The 21,252-nt window shown below is 41.7% G+C and overlaps 1 protein-coding gene across 2 annotated transcripts; it reads right to left on the reverse strand.

Moving 5' to 3' along the window:
• Window positions 1-162: 162 nt before the first annotated feature.
• Window positions 163-20,659, reverse strand: kdm4aa (lysine (K)-specific demethylase 4A, genome duplicate a). 2 transcript variants are annotated; one of them, XM_041040225.1, is made up of 22 exons: window positions 20,548-20,659; window positions 19,247-19,416; window positions 17,573-17,748; window positions 17,261-17,375; window positions 16,877-17,070; window positions 16,390-16,439; window positions 15,931-16,034; window positions 15,633-15,770; window positions 14,527-14,759; window positions 13,737-13,891; window positions 12,041-12,444; window positions 11,622-11,718; window positions 11,304-11,488; window positions 10,146-10,350; window positions 9,958-10,034; window positions 9,362-9,417; window positions 8,973-9,081; window positions 7,823-8,011; window positions 7,436-7,606; window positions 6,728-6,847; window positions 3,558-3,650; window positions 163-3,411 (listed from the first exon to the last, which is right to left on the reverse strand). In XM_041040225.1, the coding sequence occupies exons 2-22, from the start codon at window positions 19,382-19,384 to the stop codon at window positions 3,271-3,273; spliced, it is 3,150 nt and encodes a 1,049-aa protein (XP_040896159.1). In that variant the 5' UTR covers window positions 19,385-19,416; window positions 20,548-20,659; the 3' UTR covers window positions 163-3,270. The 2 variants fall into 2 exon arrangements, with proteins under 2 accessions (XP_040896159.1, XP_040896158.1); XM_041040224.1 differs by having other exon boundaries at window positions 11,622-11,721.
• Window positions 20,660-21,252: the final 593 nt, after the last annotated feature.

The following is a 21,252-nucleotide window of genomic DNA, read 5'->3' on the forward strand; positions in this document are numbered from 1 at the left end:
AAATTCATTCTCCACTGGACTGATAAAAGCAGGGTGTCTGAACTGGCAACAACTCACTAGAAAACTAGCATTCGTCTGTCTGCAGGCTCACACCACAACAGAAACTAGTTCACAGGCAAAGGATGACAACTGAAGGCCACCACGTCCCAGTTACAAGTGCAATGTGATCAAATGAGCTTGGCCGAGAGGGAGGGGCGCACAATCTGTAAGACATTTTTTTTTTTTATAAATGTACAATTAACATTCTAAAACAGATTTGTAACAAATTAGCACTGGCAGCACACAACTATTCAAATGTCCTCGCAAACTGGACTTAAAAAAGAAAAAAAGAAAAATGAAACAAAAAGTGCAATGCACAACTTTCAGTAGAAGAGTGAGGAAACACCTGGGTAGACAAAGCGCATTAAAAATCTGAATGGATTCTTTAAAATTCATCTATATACTGTAGAAAAAATAGAACATACATCATCAACCTCAGCCTCCGCAGTATTACTGCAAACTCAGTAATGCAGAGGCTACTTTCTTAAAGCACCTTAATAAATAGGCTGGTAAAAACAAGTCAACGTGTGAAAGCTATGTTCAGTTCTACTGAGTGAAAAGTAAAAAGGAATGCAGTTAATAGTTACAGTTAAAGAGGAGGCATAATCAGTGGATTAAATGGCATTGCTCCCACTTAAAGAAATACTTCATCCATATGCTGTCCCTTTTGTAATCTCTTTGTTACAACCACGTAGTCTGGAATGTGTGATGGGAAATGTGTGAGAAGTCTCTTGACATGCTGAAGTCGTGGGGAGGTTCTCTTAACCAGAAGAGCAAAACAACATTTAAAAACTTCGGTAAAAAAGTCTTGAAACTTTTAAATTGCTCAGTATTTTACCCTGCAAAGCCTCCATTTCTGCTCAGCACACATCTTTCCGTCGCACTTTTCCAAGTAACACATTGTGTGTTTCACAGAATAATCTCAACTCAAAAGCCACTCGTTTTTCCAGAGCTTCAAAACTGCAGCTGAAAGCCCAGAGAAAAGCCAAGTAAGTGGAGAGTATGTGTCTGTAGCACTGGGTAGTAACTTACTCTCTGATCAGGCTGTTCCTGATTCCAGTTGAAATTTTTGCCAATTTTAGAAGATGTACTTTAGGCTATGTTCAAGTTCTGCTACTTGTGTTTAGAAAATATTTAAGAACTTTTGATTCTTATGTTTCATGTAAAAAAAAAAGGACACAAATCTGCAAAAATCTTAAAAAATTGAAATTCTAAAAACTACAAATTAATTAAAAAAAAAAACCTTTGCCATTGTACCTGCTGTAGTATAGAAAAATGTTCAAGCCATACCCAGTACTTTGAGGTGTTTTTTTTTTTTTCTTTTGGTGTGTGTTTGCTATGAAAAATAATCGACCTGTAACTTCCTTGTTTTGAAGTAATGGCTGCCACGTTTGCTTTTTCATGAAGCACAAACACTCCGTGCATCATTCCAGTCTATGGACAAGCAGCTTACTCATGCAAACCTTTTGGGTGAAGTATTCCTTTAACTAAAGGATAATACCAGTGCAATTTAGTTTTCTGATTTATGCCTGAAAAGAGTCTAACCATAGCAATGGATTCCCACAGTGGCATTATCAACCCATGGTAACAAAACACATGTTTCCATCATGTGTGTGAGAATCTCAGTGAGATTTTCAGTAAGTAAATGGAGCTGATGACTCAGACCGTTAGTGGGTCTGGCCTTTCAGCTTGCATCCAGGACTTCTCTTTTTTTTTTTATGCTAACATTGGGAGCTTGTGTTTTGTTTGAGGATCTCTGAATGTGACTCCCTGACAAATGTTGTTCTCTGACTGTGCAGATCTACGTCAGTGTGTGATGCCAGCAGATGAGCACTGCTCAGTGGGAAGCACAAAAGAGATGGGGTGTGGCCAACATGAGGGTGATGTATGAAATGAAGTTTAAAAAAAAAAAATGGCTCTGGGGCCTTGAGTCAAGTTTGGATCTTAAATTTGGAAGTGCCAGTCCAGAAGGCCTAATTACCAACTGGGCAAAGAGGGTGATAATCCTGAAGCCCCAGCCCCCGCCCCCCCCCCCCCACTCCTCCCACCAGGGGCCCCAAAAACATGTCTAGTGGTTTTTTTGGTAATTTGCAAATTAATCAGAGATTCTATTAGTCAGAGATTCCACTAAAGCATGATAGGGTCCTGTGTTACTCTGTCATGTCGGGGCCCTGCCCTGTAGAATGGCCCTAAGTCAACATGTCGTTGTAAGGCCTTAACTGTTTTTTTGTTTACATTAAGTTCATATAGTACAACATCATGCTCCTAAACAACGCTGTGTTTAATCAAATTCACATGAACTCCTCAGACTGAAGCCTGACAGGTATCAGGGACAACATGTTTAGAGTTAAAATAATTAGTCAATGAATCTATTAATCAATTGACAGAAATAATCAACATTGATCATTTCATACCAAATATTTGGTAGTTACAGCTTTGCTAAGATTTCTGCTTTTCTCTGAGTTATATTCAGCACTGAATAAAAAGTGAGTTGAAGAGCGTTTTCACTCATTTCTGATTAACTGACAAAACAATTTGTCAATGAAGTGATGAAATAATTAGCAGATTAACTGATGAAGAAAATAATCCTTCATTCAGCCACAATTTAGTTATTTCCAAATTCTGAGAGTACAAATCAATCAGAACGTTTACCTCTGATACCTGTCGGGTTCTCTATCATAGGCACTGACGGCAGCACGAAAGAATAAAATGATCCTGATATTATCCTTTAAACTCAGGTAAACATTTAAGTGGCAGCGTTTTCCTTGAAATGTAAAGAGCAGTTGACATTAAGATTAACACCTGCCTTGTGTTTCTTTTTTTTCTTTTTTGTTTTATTGGTGCCTTATTGTCAAAATGTTACTTTATTAAATGCCACATGCCATTTGTATATTGCTTCCTACTGTTACATACTGCCGGGGCTGTATGTCAGCTTACTGCACCGTGCATGGAGTCCTATGGAACAATGGAAAAAAAAAAATAAAATACTGCTGTTTCCTTAATCACAGTCGAACAAACAAAGCAAACACAATTCTCTGAACAGAGGTGGATGAATGAGCAGTTAAAAAAAAAAAAAGAAAAGAAAAGGAGAACAGTCCACAGCGGGTCTTGAAGGAAGTCATCTGGAGCTACACTCTCTCAGCGGCTAGCTGCTAAGTTAAGGAACAGTGAGCACAGTTCAGTCTGTCAGTGCTGGTGGTGGTGTGTGGGTGAGCGGACAGGGAGTGAGGGTTACTCCATGATGGCTCTGTAAATCACAGGCTCTATGTAGTCCCCTCTGTAACGCGAGTTGATCACTCTCTGTCTCTTTGACTCCTGGATGATCTCCTTCTCTTCAAAGATCCCATCAAATCTCATGTCTGAGGCTTTAGACTGCAGAGACAAACACAGGGCTGCATGACAACACCGCCGTGGCTTTACAGACTCAGCTCATTCGTTATTAAATAAACCCACAGGACCAGACAGGACATGTTAGGTGGAAAAAAAAACAAAACGTGTGTGGTTTGGGTTGAATTTACCAGTCTGGATTTGACTCTCTTGGGGAGTTCCTCATCCAGAGTGTAGACATCATCTCTCTTGGCTGTTAGCTGCGACCCGTCCTCAAATTCCACCTGCATTCAAGCACAAAGGTTATTACGAGCTGCATAATAAGAACGAAAAAAAAAAGACAAGAAAAGAACAATAGTGGACAGAAACACTGAGCAGAAGAGTCTGTAGATTTTCTGTCCTTTAAACAACTACAGTGATTGTGCTTGGACAGGACATTCCACAGATGGGAAGTGTGATGGTAAAGGCCTGGAGGCGTATTCACAAAACATCCTGCGGCTAAAAGCAGCTCCTAACTGGCTGAGTTCTGAGAAACTGCCTGTCAGGCCTAAGTTGTGGATTCCTAAGTTTTAGGTCTTAGAATCATTCACTCACACAAAGCACTTGAACACCAGAGGCAGGTCCTAAGTCTAAGAGGAGTCCAAGTCCAGAGGACTAAGAGCAGCTCATAATCAGTCAACCAGTCAAGTTAATGAAGATCCAATCAGTTCACTGACTAATCCAACCAATCCAATAACAGCAGAGATGACACTACTGTGACTGTGGAAAGCTGCAGGTCTCTGAAAGCTATACGGTCCTGGCCATAAGTATTTAGACAGTTGCACAGTTTGTTATTAAAGCTCTGTGTTTAAGTAAATTTAATGTGAAATAAAAATGATGGATATTATATTTAAGTGTCAAGTCTGGATCCCTCTGACTGCACAGCAAGTCAAGAATAATCAGTAGGATGTACAAAAGGTGCACATGATTTCCTGTCAATGATCAAGAGAAGACTCTATGATCAGAACATCAGAGGATTCGCCACCACATGCAAACCCCTGGTAAACCTCAAAAACAGGAAGTCCAGGCTGCAGTTCACAGAAACAGAAAAATAAAAATAAACCAGCAGAGCTCCATGGGCTAATGACACAAAAAGCTGCCTCTGTCAAAATGATGGGAAGTATGGAGGAAAAAAAAAAAAAAGGAGCATGATCCAAAGCCTCCACCTCATCTGTCAGACATGGTGCTGGTTCTGTTGTCGCTCAGTCATGTATGGCTGCGTATGGAACTGGCACACTGCTGACAGACACAGCAGGATGAATGCAGAGGTCTACAGCAGCTTTCTGTGCTCGTATTCAGCCGAATGCATCAAAACACACGACACAACATTTCATCACTCCGATATCAAACATACGGCCAAAGCTACCAAAGAGCTTTTCAGGGTGAAGAGGTGGATTATTTTTCTCGACTGGCTGAGTCAGTCACCTGATCTCAGGCTGAGCTGCATTCAGCTTCCTGCAGACCAGACTGAAGGCAGAGAGACCTGAAGGTCCTACTTGAAGGTAAATATTGAACATCATGATGATTCTGTTTGTGTGGGGTTTGAATGTTCTCCTCGTTTCTATATGTCAGACCTGTGACAGACTGGAGACCTGCTCAGGGAGCACCCCGCCTCTCACCCAGTGTCAGCTGGGACCGGCTCCAGCCTCCCATTGACCCTCAGAAGGTAAACAGCTCAGCTGAGGGATGGATTTTGTTTGACTTCATGTGCATGTGTTCCTAAACTCTGGGCACTGTGTTAAAAGGGCAGTTCTTTCTATACTGATGTGAACCTATTCAAATTAAAGCTGCACTTGTAATGTAGTTTCCATTATCTTATTTCACATTAAATGCACTGAAGCTCAGAACCTGAAGAAGAAAAAACGTGCCACTCTCCAAACACTCACAGTCTGTGGACTGTATTTCAAACCCAATCATCTCTTCAGAGCCCAATTTGTGCATTAAATGATCACCAACTGCAATAAATGAATTAAAAAAGCAGATTTGATGGCCACAGCTGGATTTCCCAGTTCAACTGGTGCTATATGGAAAAGCACCAGTTCTCTCTCTATATATTTACACATCTCCTTGCTCCTTGAGCATGTAAGTTTTAATTCAGAAGGACTACATGTCAAGTCCTCGTCCTCTAGGTGGCATCAGCTCTGGACAACACAGATTTCTGATTGTACTATACACACTTCAGGCCATGTTCAGACAGACCACAGCAGCCTGCTGATGCAGCAGAGATCAACACAGAGGGCTCCGCCAAAAAACACACAGCGTCTCCCGGTTAAACATCTAGAAAAGGCCCTGCATTGGTCAAACTGTAAAATGAATGCTGTATTTCTACTATTTACCTCCCGATCATCCAGGTGAAGATAAGAAAAAAAAATTCATTTCAAATACTTCCTCATAATTTCACACTGCTGTGCAGTATTCTGGCCTCTGATAAGTCTTCGCACTCACAGATCTGTCACTCTGGACTTTCTGGATCCTATTTCACTCTTAACACAGGGCTGCTTTGTGTCTGAACACCTGTTTACACTGCAAGGAGACCACAAGCTGTGACTTACAGAGTCAAAGGCTACACCTGGAGATCTAATATTACAAGTTAACACCAAACTCATGGGAAAGGAGCAGCCATTTCCAAAGCCCAGTATTCTGACAGTGTTAAGCTAATAAGTACAGTGGCTTCAGAACGTATTCAGGCAGCTTTTTTCTTGCCTCGGCAGAAGTATGTACTCTACTGAGTGTATTCTAGTTTCCAGAATTATTCAGCCCCTTTGCTTTGGCACTCCAAACTGTGCTCAGTTTGTTACTGAGATGTGTCTAAAACATGACTGGAGTCTACCTGTAGTAAACTGAATTGACCGGACATAGAAAGGAACACATCTGTGTACATGAGGACCCACATTTCAAACTTCATGTCAGGACAAAAACCAGGACATGAAGTCTCTGTAGACCCCCGTGATAAAATTACGGCAAGGCCATTTGGCAAAACCATTTCTAAAGCTTTGAGTGTTGCCACAAGCACAGTGGCCTCAGTAACTGTGCTTGGAACCACCAACTCTTCCCAGACTCTCCCTGACCAAGAACCCAGTGGTCTTTAACAGAGTTTCAGAAGTCTACCACACACATGGGAGAACCTGCCAGAAGGACAACCATCTCATGTTCTCAGTTTGTCATTATAGGCTATTGAGAAGAGACTGATGGGCAAAAAAAAAGCAATTTTATCATTTAAAATTAAAATTTCAACACAATAAAGTCTGAAAAAAATCACAGTAAATCAAACCTGATGATGTGACACAGAACACACACACACACACACAAAAGAAATTCCTACCAGATACATTTGGATGACATGAGCTGCCACGAATTTGGCCCCATACACCAGGCCGTCTGTCCACCGCACCTGAACCACTTCACCCTGGGGTGGGGGTCCAAGCTGAGCACAGTCTCGGTTCTGACAGATAAATCACACGTTGTAGCCTTCTTCGCAAACGGAACAAAGAAATATTAACTGAACATACTGTTCATCTCCACAGCTCTAATTCCATCAGTAAAACCACAGAGTCATGTCAGACCCACCACTCTGCTGAGAACTGCTTCTTTTCCTTCTTTGTGTTGCGTTAAACATACTATCAACAGCAATCAATTAATGGGAAGTTTTTCACATTAAAAGCCCACCCATAAAAGGGAGGCTGCAAGACTTTGACTGTGACAGACCTGGAGGAAGCACTGAATTTCACTGATGGCTGATTAACAGCAGAACGACTGACATGACCTCTGTTGTGATGATGGAGTAAAAGCTGCGGAAATGGACATTACACTGAATTTGTCATGACAACAGATAAACACGGAGGAAGTTCTACATTAACTGGAACACAGGGGGAATTAGAAATAAAGGCCTGTAATATAAAACTGTCAAATAAGGGTCTGGTTCTCTCTGGGACTGAGCTAAATAAAAGGCCACTATAGAAGAATTGACAGTATTATCACTATGATGCTACAGAATGTGAATGTGTGAATGAGACAATCCGGTGGAACCTACCACAATGTCTTCAGGGAAGAGATTGTCGCTGAAGGAACCATCATCAAAGTTGACTTCATAGAAGGTTTCTTTAGACAGCTGCACCACATCACACTGGTAGTAGCGGCCGTTCTTGTGCTTGCATATCACCTTCTGTCCCACAGTCAGCTCGTGCATGGCTGCTTTATTGCGCTGTCAGGGCAGATACAGGAAATCACATCTTTGTGACTTAGAAAACACTGAAGCAGTCTCCAGTTGGTTATACTGACATTTGGGGCATTTTAATGTAATAGTACAATGCTTTTACTGCTGTGCAGGCAGAGAAATAAGAAGTATAAAGAAATATGCACATCTAGTTCACAGTAAGCCCTTGAGGAAGAGATCACCAGATCCCGAGAGGCTCCTTACCTCAATCTGAGTGGGGCCTTTGTGTCGACAGCAGGTAACATGGACCACAAAGGGCCATTCATCCGGCTGCATGAGTACCCCGGCAGCCTGTGCACAGGTGGGGTGGTAGGCAGTGGGACAGCGGCCATGAGAGCACTGCACGCAGCAGCCAGACGCCTTCTTCATCCGCTTCTTACAGTAGTAACATTTCTGTCAGAGATAAAAACATAAAAAATGTTCTAATTTCATGTTGATGCAAATTCAACACTTTCTCCATGTTTACTTGCTGTCTTGATAAATTTTGTATCATGTAAAGCCCTAATTCCATCAGTACAACAACAAAGACACTGTTGAAAACGAGAGGTATCCTGAGCCAATCGTGAGGAAGAGTGAGAAAGAAAATCCAGGTATATTTTAATGTACTGGTTTTGGCAAAAATGAAGTTAATAAAAGTCCAGTTCTTCTTGTGTTTTGTCGACCTCAGCTTACTAGTGCTGTGGCTCTGCTCTCCAACTGCTGTAATAAAACAATCATCTGATTGTGTCATATCACCACCAGGAGTCACATTCTGCCAGTTAATCTGCAACGTCACTCATATCATAATTAAGTAGTAATTAAATCAAGGAGCTGGTGAAAAATAATGTGTGCCAAATTTAATAGGCCAGAGACATTATTTTAATGTGTCTGCATCAGTATTTATGTCAATCTGAGAATCTGATTGGAATCTGTGCCAGCAGATACAAAATATTAAACAGCTTTGATCTGGGACAAAAAACTCTGTCAGGCCATCCTTACTGAAAACACTTCTGTCTTCCTGCTCAGGCATTTCACATTAAAAGCCTTCCAGCAGCTCCAAGTGCTTAAATTAACCTGCTCCTGCTGGGCTTTAAATTCATCAGAAGGAAATGTTAACTTTCAAGGATGGTCATTAAACTGTTCAAAATATGAAACAGCTAAGTAGAAGGGACTGGAACAAATGAGGGTAGATAAGACAGAGACGTGACTCTGTTATTATACTGATGGAAATATCTTTAATCTACTGTGTAAACTACTCCAGGACAGGTGACTGTACTTCCCCTAACTTTTCTTATCAATCAGCCTTTATTTGAATAGCAGCTTTCAACTGACAGTGTAATGGTGTCTTACCTACAAAAGTGTTATTTGAACTCACCAGTTTAAATCTCTGCAAAGGGATCCCACTTAAATCCACTGGACTTCTTTCAGTGATGTTGACAAAGCGTGCCTCCAGCACAGCCACTGCACACAGCACATGTACCCACCTGCAACACACACACAACACACAACACACACACACACACACACACACACACACACACACACACACACACACACACACACACAGGGAAAGACATCTGTTCACAACTGACATACTGGCATCATCAAGCAGTTGGCTGCCTATCCTGTCCATTTTCTAATTCACCATGAAACAAAATAGTAAGTAAACAAGTAAATAACTAAATATTATCCATGAACTGAAACAGTTTAGTGTTTCTTTCTTTCGTTCCTTCAAATATTTTCCTGATGGCTGGAGCAACTTACTTGTTGTTGTTGGCTTTCTGCAAGGCTCCACCTCTCAGTGAACACAAGCAGCAGTTCTGCAAAAAAGATAGGTCATCAACCAGCTGAGCAGACAGACAATAAAAAGCAAAATCCCTCTTTCATTGCTGCAGCAAGTAGTGGTCAAAAAAAGTCAACTTCATCTGCAGTCATTATCAATGTCTAACACTAATTCGCTGGCTCTCATTACTGAATATGAGACTATGGCTATGCAATCACTGTGTTTACATTCCTTTTGTCTTATGGAGATCTGTGATCCCAGAGAGCAGAAGGTCTGCAGTGAAATTGAGGTAACTTCCTAAATGATGTCCAGGAAAAACACAAGCTGCTAATCACAGTTCTTGCTGTCCCCTCGTGGTATCTCTGTCACTATAGCCCCAGAGCGTAGTTACGTCAGCTTTGATGTGACCTTGGAGCCTATGCATGTAGCAGTAGTAAGTATGGCAAAGCCCCTAAACACAAGCACAAATGAGATCCACATGCTCGGATGAAGAGGAGCTAAATGCACAACTTAAACAGCTGTGCACATTTCTAATTTTTCCCAGTGCTTTCACAGCAACCCCGGAGCGTTCACTGACCTCAGTCATAGCGTTGGCCTTGCAGCGTGCACATTTCCACTCCTTGCTCACACTGGCTGGATCCACACCATAACAGCCTGAAATATACAGACAAAAAGACACCTTGTCAACCCCTTGACGACCTGCTTACAAACAGGCTGTGACTCATTTACAATCATTATTCTCAGTTGGAGTGTTTGTGTACTGACTGGTGTGGACCCGGACGCTGCACTGGGAGCAGCTGATGAGGAGGCTGGTTCCATCTTCCTCTAGATGAGGTGTCACGGGCTGCTGTTCACACTCCGAGTCTTCTTCTGTGGTGGTGGCGAAGCACATCTCTGGGATCAGAGGTTTGGTCCGCATCCGCCCACCAGGCACCATGACAGGACTGTCTACGCTGTTTGCACATTCAGTCTGACGGCAGGCAGAGCACACAGAAACATGTAGCTTACAACACCGTGCAGCGAGTAATATCTTCTTCTGAATATGGATTTTTCTTAAACCTGCAACATTTGTCCATAAACAACTACCGGTCCACAAGACAGGTGTGTCTGTGCCATCAACATGTTCATACTCAAACCTTTACTTACTGACTTACAGAGATTCCTTTGCTTTCATTCCACCCATCCAGGGTATTATCCTCCATAATCTCTGTTGGTACCTCTGTACATAGAGCCTGAGGCAAAATCTAATGCTCTTAAATACTTATTAACAGACTGGAAACACTGATATTACAACTCTGCCATACTCTGACGCAGTGCAGTGTAATAAATATATCTAATTTAATATGGACACACATAATAATTGAACATTAACAATAATGTCAGTTATGTCAATGTCAAGGAGATTTAACCTTTTGTTTAAAGGACCAGTACGAAGGATTTATGGGGATCTATTAGCAGAAATAGAAGATAATATTCATAATTGTGTTTTCATTAATGTATATTCACCTGAAAACAATGATAATAACCATCATGTTTTGTTAGCTTAGAGTCCTCTACCATGGAGCCCACCATGTTTCTTCAGTAGCCAAGAATGGACAAACCAAACGCTGACTCTAGAAACAGCCTTTTGCATTTTTTTTTTTTACATTACCTGGGGGCCACCAAAAGTTCTCTATAAACTTGGAAAGGAGGGGGTATTCAATTGGTTGCAATCTGCCCCCTCACCACTAAATCCTACACACTGGTCCTTTAAGGAATGTTACAAACGACACAACACTTGGCGAGCAGCAAAAATCTGTAGTATAATCCATGTATCTTCATCCAATATGAAGCATTTTTTTTTTCTCTGTGAGACACCTGCTGGTCTAAATGTTGGTGCAGGTTACAGATGAGTGGTACAGACTGGTGAATGGTGCAGATTACCTGCTGGTATGTGTGGAACAACGCGCAGATGGAGCAGTATGGAGGTTTGGAACCCATGCGCTGGTTGTACTCCCTTTCTTTCTTCAGGTTGGGAGGTCTGCTCTGCCACAGGTGAGCCAGAGGTTTTGCCCAGCTCTCCCCCTCCAGACCACCCTCCTCTGCTGGGGGGGCCTCTTCTGGAGCCTCTGCACAACAATAAACATTCTCAATCAGATCAATTCACAACTAGAAGGAGGATATTAGAGACCTGAAGTACATTTCCACATATTAGGCATCCATATTGATTGTGATGGTGGGGCATTCATCGATGCAACAGACCGTCATCACTCATGCCATCCTTTATGAGTGGATGGTGGCCTGGCAGCTGTCCGAGATCACTCTCTGGCTCTCCATCTTCAGCCGCCTCTTCTGCCACCTGCTGGAGAGAAACACCTCCTGTTAGCATCCTGTCAGCATCCATGCAGCAAACTTTTTTTTGAATGACCGCACTGTTTAGCATTTCTGCACCCTTATAGACCCAAAACTTTTACCAAACAGGTGATCTATCACAGTGAACAGTCTTCATCTTTATTCTGTCTTTAGGTGTTGTTTCTCTAAAGCCTGGAGAAAATGGCCGGCCGGAGAAAATGTTGTAAAGTGTACACAACTTATTCTGTTGCTGAGAGGGTAAAACCACAGCTGTGGTCCATTAACGTCAGGTACAGCTTTAGGTGTGTGCAACATCAGCATCCACTCACTGCTCTGCAAACAAGTCTGTTGTCTTTCTCCGTCTCATTGTCGCTGCCCTCACTCTTCTTCTCCTCCTTGGTCAGGGCCTCTCCCTCTCCGTAGTCTCCTTTGGCGTAGCTGTGGACGTGCAGCACGTCTGCGGGGCTCAGCGTCCTCTGGAACAGTTTGTGCGCTGGGCTGCAGCTGCTGCCCAGCTGAGGCTCCACGCTGCCGCCCGCCTCCTCAGAGCAGGGAGCCACCACCTGGCTCTCGACAGGCTCAGGAGGACAGACACCTGCAGCCGATACACCGCTCTTCTCTTTTTTTGACGGGCTTCGTCGGTTTGTTCTCTTAGTGCTGGCTTTGGACTGAGATTTAGGCTGTGGCTTGGTGTCTTTCTCCTTTTTAGGATCCAGCTTGATGTTGACTGCGTCTGAAAGGATAATTGGGAAATAGTAGACGTTACTGAAACTGCTGATATTACCAGATGTGGTTCATCCTGAACCTTTAAAGGATGTTGGTTAAGTATGCCACTTTCCCCTGTTTATTACATCCTATGAAACAAATAGTTACTGTGGAATTAATCTAATACGCACTACATAGGTCTACCTATGAGTTCCAACCAGACAGCTTTGCTTTTGCTGCAGTAATAGAAAATGATTATCTTCACAATGTTTAATCAGCTTACATTAATGAAACACAGGCAGACAGACCTTGTCTGAAATGAACTTTTCTTTGATTCATCAAGCCTTTGTCACACAGTTAGACCATCTGTAACCTTCCTCACTGCTCCGGCAGCAGTTCAGTTAAACTGTTTTGGAGTATACTTCATATGTAATTTGTTCATCCTTAAACAAAAAACATCGAATATTCATTTACTTCCCTCTACACTGGGCTGCAGAGGATGGTGCCCACATGTCCCATAGTGCCAACGGAAGAACTGCAACACTTAACATTAGCACTGCTTTAACATTTGAGTATTCTCTTCTCATTTTATTGCAGGAGTGATTAAATTCTGTGGTGCTTACTGTTTCACCGCTGCAATAAACTAATTACCCTGCTGTGTTACCAGTATAATTTTATATCATATCAAATAATCGTGGTCTCTGCCTCTTTCACATAAACATGTTCACAGGCAGACTGTAAAACCCAGGACTAACCAGCCCAGCTGATAATCAGCTGCCAGAACTTCCTTTGTCATCTTCCTTTACCACTTGTAGTACTTATTATATGTACATATAAATTTAAATTTGAAAACTAAATTTGAAACAATAGTAATAGTAATATAGTAATAACCTGGAGCTACACAGCCTTCTAAATAGCATTGTTAATGGTTAATGAAGCCAAACAAAAGGCACAGCCAGTGCACAACAAAAGATTCATTTTACTAAATAAGTTTGTTCAGACTGACCCAAACACACAACAGGGGGATTTTTGACATTTAAACACTGTTTTTCTTTTCCCAAAACCCTGTCCTTTGGTTCACTGTGGGATTACTTATGCCTTATTTACCTGTGTTAGTGGTTGTCCAGCGTGGACTTATAGGGACAATTCTAACTACAAAAGACAGTTAACATCCGAGCACTAAAAACAGATTTATCTGAAGGCAAAATGTTGATCAGGTCAAAAGAGACCAGAGACATGACTGGAATGCTTTTCTTAGTTTAAAGATCAGTTTCTACTCATAGGCTGAATTCACATTTTTCACTTTACACTATGGAGTACCTTTATCTGGCTTGACAGGGACTTTAGCTGGAGACTCCTTGCGTGACAGCTTGGCTTTCTTTGTCTCCACCTCCTCATTCTCCTTCGTGATCAGCTCAGGTTTGACGTCTTCAGCGGCTTCAAGCTGACGCTTTGTCCCAGTCTGAGGCTTTGGACTGATGAATGGGAGACATTAGTAAAGACAGACAGGATTCAAAGGGAAACACTGTTTCTCATAGACAGGTGAGAGTCAAACAGCAGTTTTGAGTGAAGTAGAGGTGGTTCAGCGTTCATACAATCTTAAACAGAATCTTCAGTGAACTCACTCTACTGAATCACTACTGTCACAGACTGAATCAGTAGCTTTTAAGTGGCTCATCTCCCTTCACTGGCAACTCAGAGCACTTTGTCAGCTAAACCGTGATGCACACAACATCACTTCCTTGTTAAAAGGTTATTAAAAGACTGTAAAAGCCAATAAATCACAATGTGATAATTATTACAAATAGATTGTTGCTGAGTCATTAACCTTATAAACAGTGCTGTACAGTGTACTGTATCTTGCTTTGTAGATGCATTTTGGTGAAGGATATCCATAAGTGAAATCTTTGGAAAATCTTTTAAATAAAGAGATTTACCACTTTAACATGAGTTGTGCTGCAAAAATCTGCCACATAAATAGTTTGAGTAAAGCTTTCATTGAGGGAAATTCTGGTATTTCTTAATGGATTCTGGATCATCAGCTGAGATCCATAGTAGACTAACCACTGAATGTTGTAAAACTGTTTTAGTAGTGAGTGTAAATCCAGACCTTTTGTCCTCCTGGACAGGAGCAGGGGGTTCCTCAGATCCGGCTTCGTTGGGGCTTTCCTTTGCAGGCTCGGTCTTGTCTTCCTTCAGAAACTCAGCAGCCTCTGGTGTGGGTTTGTTGTGGTCGATAGGAGCGTTGTCTTTCCCTGCCTTCCATAACTTATAACGGTCGGGCTGAAACTTGCGCACAAACACGTCCATGGAGATCTTCACCATGTCCTGACGACACGAACACTAGGAGGAAAACGTGGATCAAGATTTTAGTCTAGGTTTGAACGGTACTCAGAGCAGTACAAAACAATGGATTGAGAAAAGTTGCATTAATTGCTGAGGTTTAATAAACACTGGGACTTCAGAGGTTGGGTTCAAACAAGGTCTGGTTTGACTCCTCATTTGTTCAACTCATTCAGACTGATGCACAAGCTGTCAATCAAAGTCTGGTGCACACTAAACAACAGGACCAAGACTATTTGAAAAGGAGTGTGTAGATGTGGTGTGCAAGCAAAGCCAACCAGCCACAGGATTTTCCAGTGACGGAAGATTGTATGGTGACAGATGTGTGATCTTGGCCTGAATTCAAATGATAAACTACTATTACAGCCATCTGCTGATCATGGGAACTGCCCAGAAAGCAATCTCCCAATCTGTATAAGTGATCTATATAATTAGCTGAGATCATCTGGTTACCATGGTAACACTCATAAGCTTTCAGAACAAGAGGGCTTGGAATTTTTCTCGATACATCAGAAAGTGAAAAGCAGATAAACAGAGCAGCATGGAGCTTGTGTCCTCCTCTTGTATTTCAGCAGCTCATCAGTGAAAAGTGAGTCTAGCACCTGGAATATTATGGTACAAGAAGCCTCTTTTTTCTACTTACTAACACTTTATACTCATTATTATTCATGACCACACGAGCAGCCTACAGAGTCAGAGTAACCTTAGTCCTGTTTCGCGCATTATCTCTTGGTGCTTGCAGTGGCATCAGCAACCACAGTCCCTGTGCATATATTTAAAATTTTCAAGCAAAGAACACCAGTGCATAGAGGTTGCTGGAGCCTCTGCGTGTGATTTATCACAAGATTAATATTCACAGCAGTTCGTGCGTACCAGTGTTGCCTGTTTGCCATAATCAATCCATCGCTGGGTGGCAAAGTTGGTGGACTCGGCACAGTTGAAGCCATGGTTGAAACCGGCGTGATAGCCAAATGGGAACGTCACAATGAACTGCCCAGCCTCCTGAGTGACCTGGATAAAAAAAAAAACACACACACACACACACACACAGAATCACAAGGGCTGACACCATTTCAGCTGACACTTTCCACTCTTTTTCACCTCTTCATTATCCTAATTTGAATCATTAGGTTTATGTCCTGAGGTCAACACAAAGTAAATAAATGGTCACCTTCTCAAATGGTATGCCGTATTTTTTCAGAATGGAGGGTGAAATTAAAGTCATCTTGTGGCGCAGGAAGGCTTCACAGCTCTGAGCGTTCCCTGGAAAGAAACCTGGAAACACAGGAAACCATCAACCACAGTCAGTGCACATGTCCGTCTGTTCTCCTGCTCATGTATTTTAATTTAGACTGTTAAATGGGATATGTACACATAACTACTGTTGTGGTCTCTGAGGTACTTTCCATACAGTACAGAGGTTCACTGAAACCAGTTCTGACTTCCTATTTCAAACCACTGAGCATGGCACTGAGGAGGCTGAGGAGGCCTGTGGCACCCATTAGTTAAAATTAGAGAAATAACAGTGTGAATGGTCCATTTTCATAGGCAATTTAAAACAAACACAATGAGTGCCTGTTGTAGCATATTAAGATCCATCTATGGGGTTCTGCTGGAACCAATTACTTACCTTTGGCAAGTCGTTCAAGTCTTTTCCCATGCTCTGGTGGGACAACATACCTAAGGAGCAGCAACAGTACAAATCTGTCAAACGTGATGAGACTTACTTTGAAATGAGAGCTCTGCTTGTTTATGGTTGTTTGTTTGTTTCTGAGAGCAAAGACTAAAAGAAACCACAGTGAAGAGCAACTCCTCTCTACAACAGCTGAACATTCTCATCTCCTCAGAGGTACAGCAGGGTTACTGCTGGACTTTAAGGCAGGGACCTACACAAACTACAGATACATATGAATATTCATATGTTTGTTTAATATAATGTAGTGTTACATTTATAATCTTTCTGATTATTGATGTTGATTTAGTTGTTAGTTAGATTTGATGATAGTTTGATTGTGTTTTTTTACTAAAGGTTATAAAAACAGATGCTGTGATTACAAGTGTAGCAGTGAGAAGCTGAAAAGCAGAAATGAGGTGTGAGGGTGTGTCAGTGGCTGTACCAGGACTTGGGCTCTCCAAAGTGCAGGTAGTTGATGCTGTAGAGGTCCATGTCCTCAGTGTGCCACGCAAAGGCACTCTTCCACATCCCGAAATACAGGTACGGCGTGTTGACTCCTTTGATCTTGATCCCACTCTCATTCTCCACAGTGTCCAGAATGGTGTTGAGACGGCCAATGTTCCACTCAGTCACCTCCTGCAAAGGACGGAATCAGCTGTAAGTTACAGGCTGTAAGCTACAATAACACTGAGTTAAAAATGCACTGTACTGTACTGTACTGTACTAGAGATGGTTGGATGGGGCCCAAAACTGAAGGGATTTGTTCTAAAACAATGAAGAGATGAAAGTTCCAGTTGGTTGCATTATCCAACCTATTACCACTCACTGGATCATACAGCGTTCCACTGACATCAGCCCCATAAAGGGGTGGGTTGAAGGTCAGGTTCTTCCAAAACTTCCTCTCTAGTTCATCAAAATCTGCATATCTGGGATTGCAGAACCTACAGGGAAAATGTTTTCAGATATTCAGTGAAAACCATCTGAAGTCCTAGAAGAGAACTCATTTCAAAGTGACAGGCTTATGGAAATCAGGTACTGTACCAGGTTGTCTGCATTATAATTTTATATTAAATGAGTGGAAAAACATTCATCAATCAGATGTTAAGCAATGAACCATGATGTGACTACGTAAACTGACTTGTCCATGTTGGAGGTCTTGCGGAACTCGTGGACGGTCATTGGTTTCTTCTGGATGTTGTATTGCGTGAAGAGTCCTGATTGGCCGGTCACCACCTGCTGAATTGGAGCAGGAATCACCAGGTCATCGATGTCATCATATGTCCGCCTAGGTTTCCAGCCTTTAGGTGGAATAACCTACAAGAGATGAAGAGGACAGAAACACAATGACGCCAGCATTTAGAGAAGAGCAGCTCAGAAGAGTGGACACAGTTGTGCGTATGACACGACCCTGTGAGTGTACTGATGAAGAATGTCAAGACAACACACACAGTTAGGAAGTTGTTTCCTATTTCTTCAACTTTACTACCATCAGTAAAACTCAAGACATCCTTATCAGATCAACATCAAACATCAGCAGCTTCAGACTGGAATTAACTAGTTAATAACATAATGGAATTAGTACCACGGAAATGTGCATTAGGCAGCATTTACCAAGTAAACCATTTACCGAGTCCACTGATACACTGGCACAAAAAAAATGTGCAAATGTGTTCTGATTTAAAAGCTCTTACTCTGACGATCATGCTCATGCTGTTTGAGGCTGCAGCAGACAGCTTGATTAAGGAGTAAATGATCATGGTGTGCCCCATGTCCTCTGCTGCTCTCTCTGCAGTATTCAGCTGGTTGCCATTCAGCCTGCGGTTCATGGTGCAAAGTGGGCAGAAGCTGAGTTTTCCTGTGTTTGCTGTTGGACCCTGTCAGGGTCCTATTCAATGGATTTCAACTCACCATGACACCTGAGGCTGAGCTAAGAATCTGCTGCCTGTACTGTTTGTGCTTTCAGTCATGGCATGGCAGGTTTTTCGCTCAGTATAAGTTGTGTTTCCTTGGCGATACCTGCACTGTTGTTGGATGTTTTTCAGTTTAGTCTCGCTGCTGTTCAGATTCAATAAGTGTGAATTACTGGCATTTATGGCTCCTGCGTGTCTGCAGATGTTCTGCTGCTGGCTGCTCAGTCTACCTTTATGCTGTTGGATCTCAGCATATTCATTTGCAATGTATGTGTAATGAAGTTCATGTAGCATCTGAGCTAATTTCTGTTTGCTGGATACTGCTGTGTGGGCTGAATCAGTCTTGGGTAAATCTCATCCTTGTGGTTTGAAGTTTTGTGTGGTTTTGTTTTAGCTTGGAAGATTTAGTTACATCATTAGAAGAATACTTCACCCAGACTTGGTTATAGGGATCATTTTAGCTGGTTATAGGATATTTTTCTTTTATCAAGATGCTATTAGCATCTTCACTGTTTGCTCATCTGAGAGATATCAATAGTATTGAAATACATCACTGATGATAAGGGCTTTTCTAGCTTTTAAGGGAAACTCTAACATGGTTGTTCCTTCTCATGGGTTAGAAATATGTAGTTACATTTCCCTTAAACTGCGATAATGTTTGGATCTCTTTAAAAGTTCATCAGAGCTATGTTGTCTGAGCTACAACTCTGGTAAGAAGGGCTTTGTTAATATTCAAGGGGACTTGTAACATGCCAATACTTCACAGTTAGACAGGTGCATAGTTTAGAATATTACCCTTAAAACCCTTAAATAATATAACACATAAATTACATTTAAAGAGAGATGAATCATCAACACACTGTATCATAATAACTTGACAAAACACAACACAGCCAACTTACTTTTGCCATTCCAGCTTTGTGCGCTCCTTGTGACTCCATATATGCAATGTAGCGGCTGAAGTCCCTGAACTCCTCTTTGGAGGGGGTGAACGTCATTATCCTGGAGGCCACGCTTTGGGCTGGCGTGTCTGTGGTCATCTTGTCGTGAGATTGTTAGCTCAACCTTAACTCTGATTGGTCAAAAACATGGACATGATCATGAAAACGTCTAGGTTGACCTGTCGGGTTATGCCTGGCAGTCACATGTTTGACACTGTCTGGCTCGCTTTAAAGCAGTGAAACTCTGAGACTCTTTTCAGCCTGTGACCCAACCTGCATCAGTTCTGTGCCATTACTTTACAATAATAGACTGTCTCAAGCACACTGCTGAAGCTGCTCTGCAATCAGGGAGTTAAGTTAGAAGTTAAGGGATAATACTTCCTGGCCAGCTCTCTGTTCTTTCAGCATTTAAAGTTATTGAAGTGGTACACAATATTGCTATAACAGTTTAAATTCTGTAAAAACAGATTTGTGAAACTTAAAAAAAAGAGTCTAATTTCGCTAATTTCACTTCATCCAGACCACATCTAGCTCAAACCTTTATTCTAGTTGTGAAAACAAAAACTGTATCTAAAGTAAATACTAATGTTACAAGTTCAGTCAGTTATTTTTGCATTTACATTTGCCGATGACGTTTATTTCATAACCCTTTAACTTTACTACATTAGTTGGGTGATGTGCATTACAAGAGGCTCTTCTTATACAGTTAACCAACAGAGAAAATGTTCAACTCTTAGCTAGCAGGCGGCAACCGTACACTGTGGCTTGACGGACTCTACTTCAAAACCGTGAAGATTCGGGGCTCCGCCGTGAACCCGGACTGAGTCTTATCCTCAGTCTGTGATTGGGTGAATACCACGTCTGTTACACCCCGTGGCCCACTGACAGCGCTGCTCCTCGAAAAATATTAAGCTAGTCCGCTAGCTAACATGCTAACTGCAAGATAGCTTGTTCTGCGTCTCAGGAACTAAAAGTGTAGTCAACAAAAACCAAACCGCTGCCACATTCAGGAGTAAACGCTAAGTAATCAGCATGTACAGATAAGACGAGTCGCCTTGTCAAACCGGATAATAATTTCCTGAAAGCAGAAGCAACCGCTAAGTGTGCAGCGGAGTCAGAGATCTGACAGCTGCCTCCGCTCTCAGCTAACCAACTAGCAAACACGGCTTGTTGCTGACCGTCAGTTTCTTGTGCACAAACTTAAGAGTTACTCTTGCTCTGCAGCAAACGAACTAATTCTAAAGTGATAAACATCAACTTACACACGCTGAAATGTAGACGAGTTGTTTTTTCTCAGGTCACAGGTAGTAGAGAAGAAATACAGACATCATCAGTCCGGGTAGGAAAGACAGTCCTCCATTATTACAGTGACGCATGCCCAGTGTGTGTTTGTTTACATGGAGCTCTGCGGGGAGGGGCTTCCGTGGTGCCCCTAGCCAATCACAACGCCCTGGTTTTCATCCCATGCCGCAAATGTGTTTAAGTTGCAGAGAGCCTATCTGATAAATGAAGCTGCACAGGGGTTTCCCTGTCTGTCAGAGACTGAAAACACAGTGGAAGAAATTCTGACATGTTATTTTACTGACTGTTAAGTTTCTTTGTCAAATTATATATGTACTCATGTAGCTGTATAATAATATATTGACAGGAATTTAAATGTTTATGCAGACTTAGAGTTATGAAACCTGGTTGTATTCATGGCCAACAGCCATATGTTCAAAAACTTCCGGCTAGATATATATATATATATATATATATATATATATATATATATATATATATATATATATATATATATATATATATATATATAGATAGATAGATAGATAGATAGATAGATATAGATAGATAGATAGATAGATAGAGAACTTTATTAAACTCAAAGGGAAATTGCAGTGTTGCCACAGCCACGTCACATAAATCAGAAAAACAAGAAGGTAATAACAAATGCAGGTGAATAACAAATA

This window comes from Toxotes jaculatrix, chromosome 6 (genome assembly GCF_017976425.1).
Source record: "Toxotes jaculatrix isolate fToxJac2 chromosome 6, fToxJac2.pri, whole genome shotgun sequence".
Taxonomy (NCBI): domain Eukaryota; kingdom Metazoa; phylum Chordata; class Actinopteri; family Toxotidae; genus Toxotes; species Toxotes jaculatrix.

Bases quoted from the DNA above. Each gene is read 5' to 3' on its own strand.
- kdm4aa (XM_041040224.1), bottom strand. From the start codon at position 19,384: ATGACCACAGACACGCCAGCCCAAAGCGTGGCCTCCAGGATAATGACG. The intron at 10,035-10,145 runs GTCAGTACACAA...TGTATATTTCAG, and splicing joins CAGCGTCCGGGTCCACACCA to GCTGTTATGGTGTGGATCCA. The intron at 9,082-9,361 runs GTAAGTTGCTCC...TGTGTGTTGCAG, and splicing joins CAGAAAGCCAACAACAACAA to GTGGGTACATGTGCTGTGTG.